This window comes from Gambusia affinis, linkage group LG10, assembly GCF_019740435.1.
Source record: "Gambusia affinis linkage group LG10, SWU_Gaff_1.0, whole genome shotgun sequence".
Classification (NCBI taxonomy): Eukaryota; Metazoa; Chordata; class Actinopteri; order Cyprinodontiformes; family Poeciliidae; genus Gambusia; species Gambusia affinis.
Window position 1 is genome coordinate 23,657,983 of NC_057877.1, and position 16,805 is coordinate 23,674,787.

General features: G+C 38.0%; 1 protein-coding gene and 1 long non-coding RNA gene across 3 annotated transcripts in view; one reads left to right on the top strand and one right to left on the bottom strand.

Annotated features, from left to right (window-relative positions):
- Positions 1 to 15,032, bottom strand: part of ano8b (anoctamin 8b) — a 40,136-nt gene extending 25,104 nt beyond the window's left edge. The window contains exon 1 of the mRNA XM_044130527.1: positions 13,485 to 15,032. Coding sequence (XP_043986462.1) covers positions 13,485 to 13,644 — 160 coding nt within the window. The 5' untranslated portion in view covers positions 13,645 to 15,032. The remainder of the gene's footprint in view (positions 1 to 13,484) is intronic.
- LOC122839151 overlaps positions 1 to 16,450 on the top strand; it is a 38,295-nt gene extending 21,845 nt beyond the window's left edge. Inside the window, exons 4-8 of one of the 2 annotated variants that reach the window (XR_006371989.1) lie at positions 4,372 to 4,487; positions 8,475 to 8,601; positions 11,213 to 11,454; positions 12,757 to 12,872; positions 15,791 to 16,450. This is a non-coding gene — a long non-coding RNA (uncharacterized LOC122839151). Of the gene's footprint in view, positions 1 to 4,371; positions 4,488 to 8,474; positions 8,602 to 11,212; positions 11,455 to 12,756; positions 13,492 to 15,790 lie in introns of those variants that run through there. The other variant, XR_006371988.1, reaches the window with a different exon arrangement.
- Positions 16,451 to 16,805: the final 355 nt, after the last annotated feature.

Sequence of the window (16,805 nt, forward strand, 5' to 3'; positions counted from 1 at the left end):
ATCACTTTTCTCTGCTCTCCTCACTCAGACTCAATAAATCTCCCTCCTTTATTTCCCACTGTGTCTTTCCTCCTGCCAAGTGGGCTAATTGGTGGCTCATTCAGGGTCAGCTGGTATATTTCAGTGTTACCTCGGCCGCAATATCACGCCGAGGTTAAATGAGAAAAATAAAGTTGTGTGCCTTTCATCCAGGTAACCAAGGTGAAAGGCAGACCTTTCCATGCCCCATTAGTGCAAAGTACTATTTCCCTGCTTATCTAACCAGCTGAATTGAACATTGTCAAGCAGCAGGATTGGGAATTATGAATGGCCGAGAGCTGATGATAAATATAAAGTAATGAATAGAGGCCTTTGTGGAGCAAAGAGACGTCCTTGTTGAGCTGGGAACAACCGCTAGTGTGGAAGAGGGCTTTTCAGAAGAACAGAAAACAAAAGAACATGGATTAGACTCCTAAGCAATGTTAATACATGAAAGCAGTCTTTCTGTGTTGTACTGAACAGCCCTCAGAGTCACTGCAGTACAGGACATTTCTCACTGAATAAAAGATTTGGTGGCAGGATACTTTAAAAAACACATGTTGAGAAAACATTCCTCAATCTCGTTAGTGTATCATTTCTGACAGAGCAGAGGGATTGGATGATTTGGGGACCTTCAAGGTGAAGAAAGACATAAAGATCTAACATCTAAAGGTGGAGCTTTGGATTTATGACCTGAAGTCATGAGGTACCGTTCATTTCTGACAGAACTGGATCCTCGATACAGGTGGTTCCTTCATAAAGTAACGCTGGCTAATATAGCTGAAAAATATATCACGATTTAAGTGTTTCATATCAATTGATATCAATAATTGTTGATTCGTTTTGATTTTAAATATCTGAAATACAGCCAAACTGGTAACATGACCATTCCTGTTTTATTTAGTTTTCACTCCCTGACAGTGTTTTTTATTTTTACGCAGTTATGAGGCACGGTGGCAAAACATTAAACATTAAAACTGCTGCTGCGCTAGTTACTCAACAGGTTGTTGCTAAGTAACCACATGTTACTCAACAAGTTGTTACTAGGTAACCAAATAATTACTTAATTGACGCCACCAACCTAACTAGGTTGGTGAGAGGTAAAGCAGCTAAAGGCTTTCCTCTGCCTACATCCCCCACAATGCTATGCAGTTCTGGATTGAACATTTGAATATTCTATAGGACATATTTTCTATTGATATTGATCACATGCCTTTTGCGATATTGTTTGTTATTGATTTATTGCCCAGCTCTGGTATAATAGGTATTAATAATTGTGATGATAATTGCGATTTTATATACTGTGCAGCTCAATCGAAGAATGAAAAGTCACAAAATCAGAAAAAAACATGAACGGATACAAAAGAACACAAATATGGCACCAAACAAAAAAAGCAGTCTAAAGATAGAGATAGATGGTTAACAAAATAATAACATTTCTGGAAATTTCTCCCAGTCCAAAACCACACCTCAGTTTTTAATAATATAGTCACTTCTACAGTTTGATTCCTTCCTTTCCTTTCCATTCATTTCCAGTTATTCTTTGTTTTAAACAATACCAAAGGAGGGTTCAGGACTGTCCAGGAAAAATGCCAAACCTTTAACTGAGAGTTTAATGTGACCCTGCTGGTGTGGACGAATGTATGATCCATTTCTCGACAATAGGGAAGCAGAAGCCTCAGAATCCGATCAATATCCCCGAGGAATCAGCGATTATTGTAGATTACTACAACACCCCTCCCATTTCCTTTCCTACTCAGCGAGAAGCAGACGAAGATATTACTAATAACTTAGTCAGCACTGATTCCCTAAGCCTTTGATAACTGAAAATATATGCAACAGTACATCGCGATTTATTCAGTTCTTTGTAAGCATTTAGACAAAAGAAAATGAGCATTAGTGGTTCCATTTGCTGTTCCATTAAAGGGCATCACTAGATCGTGGTCTCAGTCCTACTGAGATCCTACTGAATGTCTCTCAAACTCCCAGCATTTTTGATCTCATAAAGTCACTTCAGCACTTAACCTGCACTTGTGTTGCTTGGTCATCAGAGAATTTATAGTCACACCAATAAGAGCCACACTGGGCTGGCAGCACTTCAAGTAACTTCTAGTAATTTATTCATTGCTGCCATGCGGTAATCCTGCTTCGTTGCCTCGTTGCAGCCAAAGCAATCTCACCATGAAACATACAACCTACAATCTCCATCCTGAGAGATAATAAACTAAATGCCACAATCAACAAGCCCTTAAAATCGGAGGTTATTTTATATTCTTTGCAATGAATTCCTGATTGTTTTAGAATTTATTGACATTTATCTGAGCTTACAAGTATTTGCAGGTCCTTTGGGTTTTTCATTCAGCTTATATTGGGCTTTCCAAGGGCTAAGTTTGAACGCTGGGATGACTGAGAACCAAATCAGCTTCCTTTGAATCTTTGCGACATCAGCAAAAGGCTTTTACTTTTTAGCATTTGAATTTTGCATTGTGTGTTCTGTGATTTTTTTTAGTGCTCTTAATCTTTTCTTGTTATGCACTTTAGTTTTCTTGTTTGGATGTTTTAAAGAAATGAATAAATGAAATTAAATAGTATTCATTTCCCTTACTGGGGAGCAAAGTTCCCAGTGGTGTAAAATGTGTGTGAGCCATTTTCTGAGCAAGCATAAGAAGTTGTAACTTCTTTTTATGTTGGAACTTTTTTTAAGTTTAAACAATTCAAAACAGAACATTACCAGATAATTTCCAAAACCTTTTATAATCTACTTTAAAAAAAACTTTAATCATGTTCTACTTCTAGTTGAAAAGATCCATTTTCACTTTTCACATCATTCACCTTTAGTCTCTGTTTCCACACAGTTAGTGACTTCCGATTCTTCCACTTAACATTTATTCTTGGCAATCAACAATAAAATACATAAAACAAATGGCATATGTAATATGTATATCTAAAAGTTGACATTTTTTAGGACAAAATGGGAACTTTCTAACAGATATGTGGTTCAAAATCTAAAACTCACAAAATGTATTTGACTTAAAGAATATAAGAGAGTAAACAGAACTAAATGCAGCTCAAATGTTTTACAGTGTACCTCTGAACGAGATACTTAAAAAAGCAAGTCAAGTCAAATTTACTTGTGCAGCAGATTTCAGCAACAAGGAGATTCAAAATGAAGGTTTTGAGGTGCCTAGTCAAAGCCTGGATTTAAATCCAATTAAGAGGCGGTGGCATGGGATTAAATGGATCAATAATGCTTGAAGACCCTATAACTAATAAAATTTGGCTAAAAAAAGAACAAACCAGGTTTTCTTCAGTGATTGTGCATTATGGATTGAAGGCACAGAGGAAGACTCCAGTTTTTTGTTTAAGGGGAAACTAAATGAATCAAGTGATCAATGTAAGTGAAATTACTTTTACATAAGGCCAGGTTAAAAAGGAGAGCTTTGATTACTTAAAACATAATTTAAAAACTTCATTTAGTGCTTATTTTGTTGTAATGTATGACAGACAAAATGCAGAAAGAAAGGCGTAAGTTTCATAACAACCAATTTAATAAAGGGTATAAAAATACACTTTTAAAACGACGTGGTGGACAGAGCAGAGGAATAACATGAGGAAGAATCCGACAAAGACAATGGGGAGCAGAAGAGTACATAAGCAGGTGTAATCAAGGGAATGAGGAACAGCTGAAGGGAAAGCAAAAACAGAAGAGGAATGAGGAGATAGACAACCTGATTCCTCTTCACCACAGTGTGTTTAACTGCGGTGAGAAACACGCTGAGGAGAGGAACAGAAGCAGAGCAGGAGGAAGAGAGAATACAATTAAATGATGGGAAAAACACCGACACTATCAAACAGTAGCAAAACAAAATATTAACATAAACAATTACTACAAGAAATACTGATAAAAGAAACAAAAATCAAAAAGCATAAACCAAGAAGTAAACAAACAGAGGAATGAATTAAGGCAAGATCTAAGTAAGACAACAACGAAAAGATCAAAACAGAAACAAATTAAGCTAAACGTTACCTACGGATTATGACACCTGTGTGACTGACAAATAAGTAAAATCAAACTACAGACTTATGTTTTCAAAACAATACATAATGATTAAATAAAACTGAAAGACTGCTACATTTTATTTAACTCCATGTATGCTGCTAAAATTAATTAACACATCAAACATTTAGCTTACTATATGAAGTCCTCCACAGCACCAACACAGCTACATAAAACACAGAATATGCACGGATTCAGGTGATTTTTGTTTGCATGTTTTGGGACTTCTTATATTTTAGCTTCTTTGTTTTCTGATCTAATCAGTGTAACATCCTGAATGTGCTTTCTTTCCACAGAGATGTGGTCGACCCTCGGCTCAGTGGATGGGTTTTGAAGGTTAAATGAAGACACAGAAGGACATAGCCATTAAATTAATTCAGCGCCCCAGTGACTGAGGATGGATTCAGGAAAGGTAAGAAATAAATACCGTAAGAGACATCACAGACTGTATTTATTAAAATTTAAAAGCTTTACTGTCCTGTACAGCTGCTAGCTTCTAAGATTGACAAAAAAGGAGAACATGTTTTGTTGCCATCAAAGATGAAAAATTTACACTCCGACAGGATAACAATAAATTCTTATTTCATTGCAAAATCTGCAGTAAACATCATTCACCTTTCATTCATTACATTAAAAAAACTGGTAGAGAAAAAAGCAATAAAACAATCCTAAAATATGCAGCAGGATGTCTGCAAGCAAACAGATAATTCTGCCTTATGCTGAGGTTTAGCTCTGAAATTTAGCCTCCTGAAGAGGCTAATAAGGAGGTGAGGATGAGAATTGATTGCACCTCTACCAAACAAATCAAAGAGTGGCCAAACCAAATGAGTCACAGGAGGGTGTTATCAGATAAACAAGAACGGCAGAGGAACACGATGTGCAATAAAGTGGCTTAAAACTCCCCAGCTTCACATTGAGCGCCTCTGTGCAGACGCAGACATGGATAATACGTCCATTTATGAGCTGTGGAAGACAGAACAATCCTCTTTGCACTTTCCCAGCCCTCCAGTTGTTGAGGATGGGGAACGGAACGAATGTGGAGCAATTCTCTGCCACCAAGCCTAAAAGCAGCATTCTTCACCAAGGTCATTGTTTGTCTGCAGGGTGTGCTTAGCAGCGAAGAAAAAGGCAAATCAGACCAAAGCTTAGTGAAGTTAGAGAAAATGAAGGGCAGGGTCACCAAGCCCCCTTTAATCCCACTTCTTCCTCGCAGTATAAGAAGCCCAGTCACACACTGCTTTGATCAGAGCCTAAACTCAGTGGTAAAATCTCTGCTACACATCTTAGAAAGCACAGAATGGGCAACACCAGCAGCTATTCTATCTGTACTTTTAAGTATTTTAAGCTCTCGGGTGTGCATTATCATTTTTCTGCACAAGGTTTGATTATCTTCATGGCTATAAATGGAAAAGTGTGAACATCAGGCCGGCATAAACAGGAACTCAGAAGTTGGCGGTGCGTCTCTGGAGGCAAAGATGCATTACGTACAAACAGATAGAGACATTAAAAACATGAGAATTTAGGGCGAGCAAATCATTACTTGCAAGGCAAATTGTTTATCACAACTTAGGGAAATTGTCTGCAGCTTCCTGAAACATTTCTCGACTTGTAATAGCTCCAGGTTTGGCCATCTACAGAGCTGCAGAAACAAAAACGAAAGCGGTTTTTAAAGGTTCTTCATAGAACAGGCAAAGGGGAAAACCAAACATTTACACTTGCCTGATTAACCAGTTTTAGTTAAGATAGTATTACCTTAAATGTTCTTCAAAGTATGAGGAAGTTTAGAGTCAAAGATATTTGAAACTTTGATGGGACTGAATGATAAGGAAGTCATCAAAAACAAGTCAATTGAATGTGATGACTTGTGAATAATAATTAGACTCAGGCAACTCTGAATTAACACAAAAGTTCTCATGTTGCAATCTGATGTTCTTCACATTAATACTCTATCATCTAAATTTAACTACTTTCAAAATGCTGTATTTAAGAATGGACCAGATATTAAGGCACTGTTATTTTTAAATGAAGTGAGGCTGTGTCCAGAAATCTCAGTAGTTGTTGCTGTGCACTGCTGAACAGCTTTCTTAAAGAATAATTCTGTACTTTTTCCTCACATATGTCATGTTTCATACATAAGCATGGTGGAGGGTCTGTGCTGCTTTGGGCCTGTTTCTCTTCTCTACTTTGTTAGAAATAATAGCATCAGGATCTCTTAGCAATTCATTGTACACATTTACCATTTTTGACGATAAAGGTTGAAGGGCTGTGTACTTATAAAAAACTATTTTTATTTCTTGTTATGTACATCAACTTTTACAGCAAAACAGAATCAGCTGACTCATTTATTCCAACGAAACATTTACTCCATCTGAAGAAGTCAAGATTTTTGTGGCATGGAAAATTAAAGCGACACAGTTGAGACAGTACAAATGTAAATTATGACAGAAACATTATATTTTGACAGGCAGCAATTAATGTGAAGCCAGAACACGATACGCCTGATACGGTCAGATTAGCATCAGTAGCAATTAGATGAATCACTGTTGCTCTGAGGAACATGTAAACTTATAGTTTATATTTGCAGCAGCATAAAACATCAGAGTGCAGATAGCCAGAATGAGCCCTGATTGCTGCTAATTACAATAACATCACTGTGAAACTGTGATTTTATTATGATGGTTACTTTGTTGTTTCTTTCCTGAAGTAATGCCCCAGTTGTGTGCTTGACCCTTCAGCTCAGGTTAATAAAGACAAACTCTCAGCAGCAGCAAGGTCATCCAAAGTGCAGCTAATATGCAGCTCAGCACATACTCCAGCACAGAAGAAGAGCAGGAAAACAGAAAACGCATCGGTTAACCAATGTAGGCTCAGAAGCAGATGCAGCAGAGAAACACATTAAGCTGGGAGTCATTAGGCGAAAATACTGCTGGTATTTTATCATACAGAACAGCATTCCTCAGCCCCTTCACTTATGAAGCTGTGGGAGGGCAAAACCAGCGGCTCGTACTGTCTGCTGCTGCGAAAACAGCTTTTCCTTTCGACACTTCAGAGGGATGCTTTCTTTTCCTCTCAGTGCCATTGGATTCAGAGAAACCCGTGTGACATAGAACCTTAGAGGTAAAGCTGAAGTATTCAACTTTATCTAAGTGGCTGGACCACAACCAAAGTGCAGATTTCCACTTAAGACCTTCTCTCCATGCATTTTCCAGATGATAGAGAGCAATTATTAATGGCAAGCACCAAGTGTGGAGTTAGTAACTAAGTTTACAAAGCAAACAGATCATGACATAAATACAAAACCTTCTTCAACACTTCATGACGCATTATATAAATTGGAACAAAAGGAAAATGCAAGAATTGGTCCAGAACGCAGATGAAAACATGAACGCAAAATGTGACTGCATTGTAGTTAAGACAGTGTTGGCATGCTACATATAAAACTACAGCTGTAACATGGCTAAGAGTTTTATTTAATTAGCAATGAACAAGTGAATTTGAATTAAATCTCATCCCACAATAACACAAAACTTTGATTTCAATAAAACAGCCCGTGTTAGATTGCTTCACTAGGATGTATTTATCTGTATGTTCTGTGGGAAACTTTTCACTTTTAGAGAGTAGATGAAGAAAGTTTGAAACCAAAATCGTTTCCCTCCTTAAAGAAATTTGAGTTCTCACATGACAGACAAAAGAGAGCCCTTATTATTGACTCTGCAGAAAGCCGGTGACCTCTGGTCACTTTGCGCCTCAACATCTGCTGACCCCACTCTGTGAATTTACTTCTCAGCTGAGTTGCTGTTGTTCCCATTTTGCACATAGTGGGAATATTTAGTCGCAAGTAAATTTCATGACTCGATTTATTGCACAGGCAGCAAACTATCATGGTAGCACACTGAAATTCACTGAAGTGCTCAGAAAAAAAAAAGAGTCTGACAAAAAACGCCTGACAGTGCTGGATTTTATACACTTAATGACTTGCAGGGGTGACCAGATACTATGTATGTCATAGAACCTGGGAGAACAATGTCTTCACTTAAATTTACCTCATTATTACAATAAAGTTTGTTAGAATTAATTTATATCTGTCAAAATGTCGGCAAAGTCTTCAAATTTCTGCCTCCAACCTTTGGACATTACATCTTTTTTCTAAGCGAGATTGAATATAAGCGTATGTTTCACATATCCCTGGCAGCTGATTGGACAGCTAGAAAATACATGACCTAATTTCCACAACACAGAACCTTATCAGCGCCAGCCTCACAGGGAACACGGTCTAATTGCTGTGACTTTTATGTTGCATTTTCTAATGACGAGAGATTAATTAATCATTGAAATGAGTGTTTGAGCTACAAAGGATGGTGGCATCAAGGATCAAAGTCATTGATGTCTACTGTGGCAGGATTAGGAAAACACGGAAGACGGATGGAGACAATCTAAGACTCCAGAGAAGAAAATCCTTCCAAGTCTCCACTGAATGAAGAAGTCGGCGCTCCTGCTGCTGCGTTAGCTGACTGACAGCGACACATGTGAGGGTGGTCATGTGATATCATGGTATTTCAGCCCATACATTGATGAAGAAAGACAAACCACATTTAGCATGCATTCCAGCAACAAAGCTCCCTCTGGGCAAAACCTGGCCTGATAGATTCAGTCAAGGTGAAAAGAAAACAAACCTCCTTCCAGTTCCAGGGGTTTACAAATCAAGCCATGCAAAATTATTATTATTTAATGAGTTCTATCATTTAATTCAATCAATCAATCAATCAAATTTTATTTGTATAGCACATTTCAGCAGCAAGGCATTTCAAAGTGCTTTACATCAAATAAAAAACAAAAACACAATGCAACATAGAATCAACAATCAAAACAGAACAAGTCAGAATGTCAAATGTAGAAAAACACACAGCAACGCCCCTAATTCTCTTTTTCTTCAAGAAAAATCAAGCCAAAAACACTAAAATCCATCTACACCCTATGATTAAAGCGAACCAATAACCAGCAATAGCTCTCTCAACTTATCTCTGTTAAATTGAATTCAATACAGTTCAACTCAAAGCACTTGATCTCAAAGAGAAATTAAATTTTGTCGGAACTAATATAATCCTATAGTCATCATTGTGGATGGTGATGCTGTGGACAGGATGGTTCTCCAGTAGCAGTCAGTCTTGCAACAAATTTGAAAAAACTTCTGACTAAAGACTGTTGTTGCCAAGCACAGCTAATCCACTTCATTTGCTTTTGCCACTCCCCTTTAAATCTATGTCTGGCCATACGGTTAGAAAGCTGAGCAGAGAGACGTTGGAGTAGGGGATAGGATCCTTGCCTGTTATGATCAATGGAAGAGATGTTTGAACTTCCTCCCTCTCTCTGCTTTGCATCCACGAAGCCTCCTTTTTAACCCCTCAAGGATTTGGGTTCATAGTTCAGGTATAATAATCAGTTGTTCCCAATTATGAAAATAATGTGTTGTCGTCATCATAATAACTGTCAGAAAGTAAAAAAAGTGAGAACAAAAATCCTTCCAGTTCCACTGCATCCAAACCCAGAGGCAATAACTGTCCATGCATGCAACCCTTCAACCTAAAAAACTGTGAGCAGAAACCTACAAAGAGAAAAAATCAGAAACAAACTTACTCCAACATGCAGCCACCATGAGCGGAGCAGTTCTAGAATCAGTTTTTCATGTTGTGAAAGGACTTTGGATAACTACTCTTCCTTTCAAATGAGCTTTCATTCAGTGAGGTTTGCTAATATTCTCCTCAGTTCCCCATTAAGCTTATCAGCCAGAGTGATGTCTGGACTTTAACAGGGCCATTGCACAACCTTAATTGGATTCTTTTTCGCTCATTTTGTTGTTAATTTGCTGCTGTGTTTGGGATCATTGTCCTGTTGACGACCCAGTTTGGTTAGGATGATTTTATAAAGGACTCTTTATTATTCAAGTACAGTTGATCCAGAAGTGGTTCACTGAGTTCCTACCCACCAAATCAATATTTTGCTGCTATACTGTTTTTAAAAAGAAGACGTTTTCTCATAGCAAAGCTCCCAAACAAGATGTGCATGTTCAGATATTTCCTAACTTTCCTGTTACACAGTTTTAAATCAAACATGCTCACTAGGACTCATGTCCTGTAAGATAACTCCCTGGAATTGTAAGAGTGTGTGTTTTTTTATATAAAAAGAAAGAATACATTTAAAATGTCTTGATTTCATTGGTTTTCTGTATGATCACTGTGACTTTACCTGAAAGATTAAACTGATTGAGAGTGAGTAAATGCTACATCTGCCTCTCTATCAGTGTTTGACTCTCAATAAAAAAATCACAGCATTTGAACAAGTTTTGATCAAAACAGGACAAAATATTCAAGAGATCTTTCGAAAGAAATGATACAATTTATGTAAAAAATGGATTTGTTTTTCGCTGCATCCATGTGTTTCTGTTCCTTCATTTTTGTGTGATTAATGTAAAACTTTTAAGGCTTTACAGTAGTGCTGCATAATATGTCATCATCGCAATGTTTGGAGTCCAATAAATGTCTGCTAAGATATTCCAGCATTATTCATGCTAATGTCATATTTAGCCAGCTGGACAGTCTCACACCAGATGCTAATGACATTATCAAAAATGCTAAAGGTCACAGAGAGATGGAAGCACAGATGAGAAAGAAAGAAATAAATAAAACAGGTGACTGATCAAATATTATCACCCATCACAAAAATGTCTAATATTTTGCAGCCCAACAAGCATAAATATCAAATAGAGACAAAAGTCATACTTGTAACTTTCATAGTAAGAGATAAGATCAGTGCAAATTGTCAACAAAATGGCAGGAGTGGAGCATAACTTAAGGTACTGTTCAAGACATCTGTTTTTATGTTGCAATGTCACAGGCTTAGAAAAAAACACTATCAGTTTTCATCCAATATCATGCAGCCCTATTTTAACACCTAACAATTGATTTGGCAATAACTCAATACAATGGTATTCAAGAAACATCAACACATTGTCTCAAAAGTTACGATTCTTTCATTGTATTCTTTCTTAAACGTCTCAGACTCTGTGTCCTTTCCTTTGTTCCTCTGCCGCCTCCAACAAATGAAGCCTTTGAACTAATCTGTGCTCCACTGACCCTCCAGAGTGTTCGTGACCCATTCAAACACCCGGTGGTGCCACCTTCTTAGGAGGATGACATCAGCGTGCTCGTCCAGTCAGCTGCTGCCTGCTCAGGTTACCTCCTCCGACAGTGGAAAGGAGTTCTCATGTGCTGCTGACAGCTCCACTGCATCACTCTGCAGCAGTGCTGGCATCGCACACGGAGGCCGTCTCTGCACCCTGCATGCAGGAAAACAGTCCAGCCAAGGCTTCCCCTAACGATGAGGTCTGATCCAGAAATATCAAAACCATAACAGTCTACCCAGGCAGCTGAATCGCACAGAAACATCACGTTAGGAGAGTCTAAAGAATCAACAGCACCACAAACAAAACACAATAAGTAGTCCAACCTCTCATGCTGTACAATAAGCTGGTACTTATAGCCAGACGGTGAAAAGTCCGCCTGCAATCTACAGCGACTTCCTAGTAGATCATACTACTTAATCCTTTTCACATTTTGTCACATTACTATCAAAAACTTCTATTTTCTTTCTAGGATTTTATGTGATAATTGAGAAATACAAAAAAACGGGACGAGGTTAGCAGCCACGAGCTTTTTGGGGAAAGTTTCTACCAACTTTGTTTATCTAAAGACAGAAATTTGTTTCAACAATTTGAGTCACTAGATGAGTTTCCATTGACCATAAAATTGCTTCATGGAAACATGGTAATTTCGAAAAACCCATGTTTTTTTATAGAAAGTTTTTGCACTAGGATAAGGTGTTTTGTTTTTTTTGTTTTTTGGCTGTATTGAAATTAGAGTATTTCCCAAAATTGCAATGGGAACACTTTTTGGCGACGCACAAGTTACATGATCAAAAACTTAATTTAGTACTGGCAGAAAAGACGACAGGAAGTAGCAGGAAGAGGACGGCGCAGCATGTTTTCTAATTATGTTGTTAAACTTATTCATGTCTGATTTTAAATGGAAAAACCACAACTGCGAAATTGTATTTTTTCGAAATTAGCAGAATATTCACAAAGTTCTGCACACATTAGTAATGGAAATGCAGCTTGTGTCAGTGAAAAGCAATAATTAAGTTTTTCCACACATTCTCCTTTAGATTTAAGTCTGAACTTTGATTGAGCCCTCCAAACACGACAATGTTTGGTTCTAAATAATACCATTATAACACTGTTTGGGCTTGAGTCTCAAGCCTTTAAGAACCTCTAACCGGGTTTTGTCCAGGACTGTCCTGACTAGTTTCCCTGTCTTTCCTAAAGAAAAAAGCGTCCTACAGGGTTTCTTCTAAAGTGCACATGAGGCTTCCTGTATCTCTCTATCAACAATGTCTTATGTCTTGCCCTCTTCCATACTATTGATCATGTGTCAATTGCAATATATATTATTATTGATTTATTGTTCAGCCCTATTTTAAAATATACTTCTAAATGATGACATTTAGGACCTTTTGATTTAATTTGTCTTTATTTGTCCTCTGTCTTTGGTTGTTTTAGCATAGTACACATCAGATATTTTAGTCTTTTCAATTTAAACTACTTCTTTTCTTTTGATTTGTGCTTTCAGTTGACAGATTCTCCCACCTGAGCTGTGAATCTCTGCAGCTCCTCCAGAGTTAACACCAGCCTGCTATTTTTATCATTTCCAATAACCTGCAAATTAAAGTGGACGGCCCTGTTTTGGTAGGTTGTCGTACTCTGAACTGAACTGAACCTGATGTTTTTAATGATTGTTGGATTTTGTATTAAATTACACAGATTCCCCAAAAGGTGACTACAGATTTAGTTGTTATAGTTTTTACTTAGGGGTAATAGAAATGGAAAGGGGCCTGAATGCATAGCTCTCCACAGATTTCTGGTTGTAATGTCAAAATAAAAGGGAAATATTATTGCAGGGCATCATCTGCAATAGTTCAGAAAATCCCTGGGTGACGAAAATATTTGTTTACAAAGAAGAGTGAACAACTGCAGGCCTTACAGACATTATGCAGCAGAAAAGGAGCTCAGAGGAACGGTGTAGTAATAATGCTGGGACAGGAGGTGGTAATAAGCTCCTCATTACTCAACAATAAGGTCAAACTAGCTCTAGATGTGCATAATGAAGCCATCTCCCTAAGCAGAGGCACAAACAAACATATTCCGGGCAAGAAGTGCAGGTAAGACCATGAATTACAGGCCTGAAGTGACACGATGTGATCGTTTTGGGGAAACAAAGGAGGAGGAGGAATGGTGCTGCTGTTTCACCTGTCCTCTCCTCCGACTCCAAGCCTCACCGTCCGAAGCGAAGCGACTCACCCAGGACTCCCGAGGAGCTCTGTTGCGGGGCAGAACCCGGCTCCGGCCTCTCCGAGTCCCCCTGCTGCGCTCGGTGTCGGTGGCGGGAGCTCTCGGAGCCGTCGCCGGAGGTGGTCGCACCCCCGGCGGCCACAGCGCCTCCCGTCCCCGCGTCGGGCATGCTCTCTATCAGCGAGGAGCGACGCAAGATGAAGGTATCGTCCGGGAAATGAGGCAGCGGTGTCGCATCTCAGGAGGGAGGCAGCGCATGGGTGAAGGAAGGGGCTCTGTTAAAGAAGAGGAGTGAACGTGAAGTGAAGGTTGTCGGTGCGGCGGCGGATCATCCTGACGGGGCTCTGGAGCTGGATGCGCGGCTAGATGGAGAGAGCTGCTCCGATGATGACTGGAGGAGGGACAAAGACAGGGAGGGCGGGGGGAGGAGGCTGGATGACACACTCATTTCACCTTACAGCGGTTCACCCTGATAATTGACTATTGTCCTAGATTATTACAGTGGACCTGCAGGTGTTACTCAAAAGTCATCTCATGTTGAATTAAACTGCATGGAAGCTGCAAACTAACTCCTAATAGTCATTTTAAAACATGCATGACCTTGATTTTCCATCTCCCACAGACATGTAATAATATCACCATACAGCAAACTCTGTAAGCAAGCCAGAAATAGAAATACAGAGTGATTGTTTGCTGCATGGCTCACATTGTTAACTGAGCAAAAACGTGCTTTGTTCCTTTAAACTCATCACTCTACCTGGATGCAAGAAGTCAGAGAAGTGCGCATTTTGCTGTTTACTGCAAAGGGGTTGCAGGCAAACTTACCATTTGGTCTCATAACAACTCCAAGCTTTATTTTATCTCATAAGTATTTGATGTGATTGACAAAAATGAAAAGTAGTTCAATTTACTTCAACGCAATTCAAAAATACTTTATTGATCCCAAAGGGAAGCTAAATTTTGTGAATCATATCCAAGTTTTCTTCAGAGTTTTTGTAGATGCTGATTGCTGTGAGCAAGAAGGATTTCCTGTAGGAGTCTGTAATACTGCGAGTCTGAAGAAGCCTCTGACTGAAGACACCCAACTGTTTTTGTATGACAGTCTCATGAACAAGATGGTCCATAATATTCTCAATTTTATGAAAAATCCTTCTTTGCAACATAATTTCCAGATTCCACAGTTGTTCAAGTAGTTGTGAATAAGAACAAAAATTATGTTTCTCTACAAGAAAAAGTTGTCTCAAGTCGCCCAGATTTCAGTAGTTATTGTTACAAAGGTATTTTTAAAACAGAAAAGGTGCAGCACAAAATTGTCATCATATATTGACCGCTTTTAATTTAATTTGATATTTTTGTTTTCAGGGAACTTATAACAGTTTAACTTTTACCAGTATTCCTGTCTGGGATTTGATCAATGTCATTTTCTGGATCATTCCTGCATTTGTCTAAACAATATTAATAGAATAGATGTTGTGTCTTGCAGAACCATAACATTAAATTAACACATAAAAAAATAAAATGCTCTCTCTTATCACAAAAAAAAAAAAAAAAACAAACAAACAAAAAAGCAATTACACCTACATAGATTTGATTTAGAGAACATAGAGAATAAAAATAGTCCTCTTTGGCAGAGTAGTGGAGTCTTCTAGTCTCTATCACTTTAGCTATCTCACCCTTTCCTGGAAAACTGAATAGGCTATATAATTTATTTAATAATGCAGAAATATAGCTGTTGCTTAAATATTCATCAGTGTCCAGGTAAAGGTACAAGTAGCCTTCCAGTTCACCAAGAATGGCAATGTGCAGATTGTTTTTAAACTGCTATAATGTGTCTCGTTAAACATGTCTGAGGATAAATATAAATTATATCATTGCAGAAGATTGTATCATGTTTGCTGACAGATATAACTCAATTTGTAGACTGTGGTCTCTCATAAGACAATAGTAGTTTATGCATTAAATACATATACATCAAAACAAATATTTATGTTACAGATCATATTATTTATGTATGGATCTGTAAAGCCACTGATGGAGCTGGTAAATTGCATCTCAGGTGTGCATAAACAAACAAATATATATAGTTATTCTTTACAAGGAGAATTTTCTCATTAGTAATGACACACATGGTGTTATTTAAAAGTGATTATGCAGAACTCAGGAGCTGTGAGGTAGCAGCTGCTTTATGCCTTTTACTCACATAGAGCATGCTATAAATTATAAATTAAGGTTAAAAAAATTCTCCCAATCCTCATGCTGTACATGTTCTGTGTGGACACAATCAGGAACCTCTTCCATTGTGCTTCTCCTTGCAGCCACTCTGTCAGGTTGACGGCCCTCCCCTTGGTATCATGGTTCACAACTCAGAGGCAAGTCCAGTTGGAGCAGAATTTCTGCTTACTCACCAGCTCAGAGGGTTGATAGCTGCAAGACTCTGCAGTGGGCCACAAACTCACATCAGTGCACATGAAGTCTGGACGCTGTGACTTTATTCTGCGGCATGCGCGATTGTTGTGTGTTTAAACAATGATTAAAACATTGTGAATAACAGAGACTGAGGCAAGCCAAAACCATAAATATCTATGTAAGCAACACAAAACAAAGGATTCAGCTTACAATGATTTTGATTACATTGAGGTCTAAGAAAACAGAATACAAACACATTCACTGCTTTCTATTGTAGATTTGGAAATATTCACCACATTTAGTTCTGTCTGATGATTTCCATTTGGTATAATGACTGACTTATGTGAATGATGTTTCATTCATGAGGTCATATGCTTTTTGAAGGCTGCAGACATGAGAAACTCCTTGCAAACTGAATCATTTACTTAGTCATGTGCACCTCTTATATATTTATGTTTTTCATGGTTCCTTTGTTGAACTGCACCATCAATCTATCACTGAGGCTAATTAAAGAAAACCTAACCTTGTCTTTTTGATTGTCTATTGTATCATTTATGATCTGTTTGAACTATTTTACCAAACTAAATTAAAGGTGGCTTTTACCATATTGACAATACATTATTAACTTGTCCTGTTGACATAAGATTTGATTTGTTAACATGCAAATTATTTAAAATATAGTCAGACAAATGCAGTGGTGGTTATAGAGAAAATTTACCAAAGGAACACCAGAACGGGCCCAGTGTTTTTTGTTGTTGTTGTTGTTTGTTTGTTTTGTTTTTTCATGTGAGCATAAAACAAGCGAGCAAACTAACTAATACAGGGCAACATTTGTAAATTATACTAAGTACACTGCAGAGTCACTTCTAGCTATAGAGCTCCAGGTTGCAGGCCTCTGATCTAGCAGATGACAATTGTGATCCT